This window comes from Salvelinus sp. IW2-2015, linkage group LG20 (genome assembly GCF_002910315.2).
Source record: "Salvelinus sp. IW2-2015 linkage group LG20, ASM291031v2, whole genome shotgun sequence".
Lineage (NCBI taxonomy): Eukaryota > Metazoa > Chordata > Actinopteri > Salmoniformes > Salmonidae > Salvelinus > Salvelinus sp. IW2-2015.
Genome location: NC_036860.1, coordinates 20,648,956 through 20,654,443, shown reverse-complemented (window position 1 = coordinate 20,654,443; position 5,488 = coordinate 20,648,956). Strand labels below are relative to the sequence as shown.

At 44.1% G+C, this 5,488-nt stretch overlaps 1 protein-coding gene across 1 annotated transcript; it reads left to right on the top strand.

Moving 5' to 3' along the window:
* The first annotated feature begins 1,178 nt into the window (after positions 1-1,178).
* Positions 1,179-4,351, top strand: LOC111981999 (early growth response protein 1). Its single transcript, XM_024013506.2, has 2 exons — positions 1,179-1,943; positions 2,445-4,351. Exons 1-2 carry the CDS (start codon positions 1,733-1,735, stop codon positions 3,725-3,727), a joined length of 1,494 nt encoding a protein of 497 aa, XP_023869274.1. The 5' UTR covers positions 1,179-1,732; the 3' UTR covers positions 3,728-4,351.
* The last annotated feature ends 1,137 nt before the right edge of the window (positions 4,352-5,488 follow it).

Sequence of the window (5,488 nt, the reverse complement as noted above, 5' to 3'; positions counted from 1 at the left end):
GATCGATCACTCTTACTTGTGTGTTCAAATAAGAACATTTTACTAAATTATATAGCTAAACCTTGCAATAAAGTTTTCTCCTTGCGCTTTCTGGAAGTCCTGCACTGTTTGAGTCCCAAACGTGGGGCAACCCAGCGTCACTTTCTCACCTAACCAGAATATTGCTGTCTTAAAAATAGCTCCCTAGATAGTGTCCAATAAGTAGATAGAGCGGAGAAAGAGACTCCCCTGTATTGAATAAGAAACACCCCATGGGCAGCAGAGTTGGCTTCAGCCTGTATGTCCAATAGCGCAGAGAGCAAGTTTATAATCAAAGTCTAGTGAAATAGCTTACAGTACAGTGACAWTTTTTGTGCAACCTACAACTCTTCCACAATGAACAGCGTCATGCAAGGGTATAGTTTGATTAGTGCCCAGAACACATGGTTTGCCCAAACCATCTTGCACAACGTCTCGCAAACCATCTTGCATTGAGGAGTGAGTCTTGCTCTGAAGATATATTGAAATCTAGTGGAAGTAAGAATGTTTGCGGCCATTGAAATAAATGGACACTTATTGAATAAAGCTCAGATTGTCCCAAAAGTAACATAACGAGGCTATACCATCAGGCGTCATTATGTTACTTTCGGGACAATCTGAGCTTTATTCAATAATACATATATATATATATATATGTGTGTGTGTGTATATGTGTATGTAAAAATATATGTACTGTATATGTAGGCTTTAATTTCCACTCAACATTTTGTGACATTGTTTKAGAAAATGTAATTGGGTGCAGACATTATAGTTATTGTCTCAAATCGTGCTGGATTTGACCAGGTCTCGCACATTTATTGCCGAGCTCTGATCAGAATTACCACTGGAAACTCCTAATAAGAGCAAGGAAGTGGAAACCCACCGGAACCGGTTCGTGTGAAGGGACGACCTTATATGGCATGTCATAGCCGAGGTTTCCGGCAATGGCGGTGCGCTGTATAGATAGGAAAACTGCATTTATTCCGAAAACCACGGCAAAACAGCAGCGGCCGTTGCTTATTTCTATATAGAAACTACTTTTGTTATAATATGCACCGTGTGAAATATCAGATTTCTTTTGAATATTTGGATAAACAGTCTCCCGCTCTCCACATTTACTCTGACAAGCCTTCCGTGTACTCCACTGCGTTGCCTAAATATGGCTTTCCTCCACTCCTAATWTGGACATTTACGTCACGGCAAGAGGCTTTATAAAGCGGTGGAATCCTCAGCCGAGGGAAACAGTCATCGGAGCCAAATAGAGCTCATGTCAATACGCTACAGAGCAGACAGCCCCATAGTAGGCAAGTTTAGAACTTATTCTAGCACACACCAAACACGTGAACTAAAAGATAAAAGGTTAATCAAAATTGAAAACACAACAGCTACATATTTCTTAATTCTTGATCACAGTCACTCATCAGGATTATTAGAAAGAAATATATGTTTTCATTCCTACCCTTCTGGAATGAATGAACCACAACATCGTTTTTGAAGACTGGGACCTTTTGCAAAGACGCCAAGTTGAAAGCAGCAAAGCCTTTGAGATCTTTCAGCATTGGAATCCTTCCTCAACAAGAGCAGTAGCAGCATCTTCAGAGTTCTCCTCTAAAGACAGCCGGTAATCTCCTCTCACCTGAGACAAGCAGGAGCAGCGTCTCCACCTCCAGCTACTCTGTCGCCAGACAGCCAGAACACCGGCAGCACCAGTACCATGGCTGCAGCCAAGACAGAGATGCTCCTCTCAGCCCTGCAGACATCAGACCCACTAGGCTTCCCCTACTCTCCCATGGACAGCTACCCCAAGCTGGAGGAGCTGATGTTGCTCCACTCAGCAGGGACCACATTCCTGGCTGCCTCCACACCAGAAGGTGTAGGCTTTGGGACCGGGGAGCCAGGAGACTCATACGAACATCTGAATGGAGGTAAGGGCTGCTCTAACTGTGAACTCTTTATGGTTTCATTCAGCAATATGCATGAAAATGTGCATAATCTATGAGGTTGCATTTGAGGTCTGACATAGTCTATGCAAAAAATATTAATATGTTAAGATGTTTGKATAAATTATAAATAGCTTTAAAAAGTGTTATTATTATTGTGCGTAGAGCTGTACCGTTATTTGTCTTTTTATGACGATTGGATGATTTAATTTTTGCAACAAAAAAKAACAAAAAATGAATGAATATGTAGTATAGTTCTATGATTTAACTGATTGCGTAATTTACATGCATTTGGTAGAAATATGAGACTGTCAGCACTCGCTCCTTATAACTTGATGTGGGATGTATTTTGTATGAACCAGCAGGATTCTTCAAAGCTCACCCCCTGAATCCTAAAAAGTAGTGGGGGCTGCCATCTGCAGCAAATGTAAATGTGCTTTTACACGGCAGCTGTTAAATGCTAACTGTTTGTTGTTGTTCTTTCAGATACATTGCCTGACATCTCTATCGGCTGTGACAAGTCTCTCATYGACCAGACCTACTCAACCCCTCGCCTGCCCTCCATCTCCTACACAGGGAGGTTCACCCTGGAGCCTGCAACCAGCTGCAGCAACAGCCTGTGGGCAGAGCCATTATACAGCCTGGTCAGTGGGCTGATAGGCATGTCCCAACCGCCCACCTCAGTTGCCCCGTGCTCCTCTGCTGCTCCGGTCAGCTCCTCCTCACACACCATGAGCTGCTCTGTCCAAATTGGTGATTCCAACCCCATCTACTCAGCTGCACCCACCTATTCTAGTGTTAGCCCTAACCTCTTCCCTGACTCTAACCAGTCCTTCCCCAGCCCGTCAAACACCTCAGTCCAGTACCCACCACCCACCTACGCCAGCAGCAAGACCTGCTCCTCCAACATGGCTCTGCCCATGATCCCAGACTACCTGTTCCCCCAGCAGCAGGGTGAGATCAGCCTGCTTCCCCCCGACCAGAAGCCTTTCCAGTCTCAGAGCATCCAGCAGCAGCTCTCCCTCACACCCCTGTCCACCATCAAGGCTTTCGCCACACAGAATGGCTCTCAGGATCGTAAAGGTTCCTACCAGTCTCCGCCGGTTAAGCCCAACCGCATGCGCAAGTACCCCAACCGCCAGTGCAAGACCCCGCCCCACGAGCGCCCCTACGCCTGCCCCGTGGAGACGTGCGACCGCCGTTTCTCCCGTTCAGACGAGCTGACACGCCACATCCGCATCCACACGGGCCAGAGACCCTTCCAGTGCCGCATCTGCATGCGCAACTTCAGCCGCAGCGATCACCTGACCACACACATCCGCACGCACACCGGCGAGAAGCCCTTCGCCTGCGACATCTGCGGCCGCAAGTTTGCCCGCAGTGATGAGCGCAAAAGGCACACCAAGATCCACCTGAGGCAGGCAAAGGACAGAAAGGTGGAGAAGGCAGGGCCCACTCCCATGGCCATCCCCTCCCCAGTCTCAGGGTACTCCTCCCCCTCCACATCATACCCCTCTCCTAGCTCCTCTTACTCATCCCCAGTGYTGTCTTCATACCCCTCCCCAGCGCCCTCCTGCTATTCCTCCCCAGTGCACAGCTCTTATGGCTCCCCATCAGTCAACACCATGTACTCCTCGGCCTCCAGTACATTTCAGACACAGGTTTCCACCTCATACGGCTCCCCCACAAACATTTACATCTCCCAAGTGGGCACTCCTCAGTCAAAACTGCAGTCCACACTCTCTCCAAAAAACATTGATATCTGCTAAGACTTTCATATCTTTAATGATCATTTATTTTTATTTTTGTAAAAGAAGAAGGAAACAACATTGTTACCTTTTCAAATGCACTTTTACTCCCTCCGTGTCCATACAGCGATTAAAGATCATGAAACATGACAGAGAGAGACGACCGAGGATAGAAAGGGAACTGTTTCTCTCTTCAACTCAACCTCAGTACTTCAATGAGTCTTCAGAGATCTAAAGAACATAGAATATTGGGCTTTGGTGGTACTTTTGATACTGACAACCTTGAATTCAAAAAGACTGATGGTACACAAACAGCCCCATGTATAGTGTACATGTGCYATGTTTTGTTTTTCATCCTTTTAGACTTTGTAGATTATCGTTCTTTACATGGTATCATTTGAACTTGATGGCACCGAATTYTCTGAATATATTTTCTCTTGTGGTAACAATGTGTGATAACTTTATTGGAGAAGAACAATTAAGAATTCGAGCATGGTAACCGTAACACTGACATTTGTTTCTATGCTCTGTATATATCACCCACTTGTACTATCTCCCATGTTGTTTTTTTATCATCATGAAATAATGAACATTCTTCATTATAAACGCTTCGGTGCCTTTTGTGAAGCTTAGCAAACAAAACTATGTTTTGTTTATCACTCTGTGATTAKTAGCCTTAAGGTGTGAAATTTATTTTTTAGGGAATGTAAGAGCGATTTTAAGGGGCAATTTGGAGGAAACCGAGGTCACAGATTACACAAGAATGTAAGCAAAATAATATATTTTTTATAACTGAACTGTAAATACAGTATGTACGTATTCAGGAGTCAACATGTTGTTGTTACCTACTGAGTAGGCATGGGATTTTTGTATGTTATTTACATGCAGTTMATTATTTTGTGGTTATTTTTATTTGTTATTGTGTTTGTGAAAGCAAATGACTGTTTTTGGCTTCTTAAGACATTGAATGCGCTTAACTGCCAAAGATATTTGGTGTACGTGATATCCTTCAAGAACAGGGATATTAATAAAATATCAACATATTACGATAAAATTKAGTGTTTTTTTCTTTCTTGTTTTCTCAATCAATATTTTCCCCACTCCACCGGAGACATACATTTAAATGAAACATCAAAGCACACATTTATGTTATTTATGGAAAATAACATCAATCAATTTAAACTGAAGAATAGAGCATTAGGGTTATGGCAGAATGTGACATTTTATGTCCAATACCACCATACTATTTATAGAGCAGTAGCAGAAATGGCAAAGTGGCGGCCCTCTTCTCCTCCCTCTCTATCTGAGAGGAATCAGTCTGAGTGTTGCCGTAAGGAGTGAGACGTGTGCCTCCCTCACCTTTGGCTCCTTGGACTGTCGTCTCAGCAACTGTCTTACCTGACACTGGGTGTATCCCAAATTGCACCATATTCCCAGGGGCCCTGGTCAAAAGTTAGTAGTGCTCTGTAAGGAAAAGTGTGCAATTTGGGATACATCAGGTGTCGTGGCAGCAAAACAGTCTCAGGCCTCTCTGCTGCCAAGCCTCGGTCAACTCTCACACTCGCTCTGTCAGCTCATGGCGCCCATGTTTGATGTTGTTAGCCATGTTAAAGTGTTGTTCGTGTCGTTTTAAGGATGCCTGTAATAAAGCTTTGTTGTTTCTGCCGAATTTCTTCACCATCGTTGCATTAAGGATTGTAGACAAAACTTTGGTCACCATGGTGTTAAWAGAGCAATGGTGTAATCAAGAAAATCACGTGCATGCTGCGCAATAATGTCTCA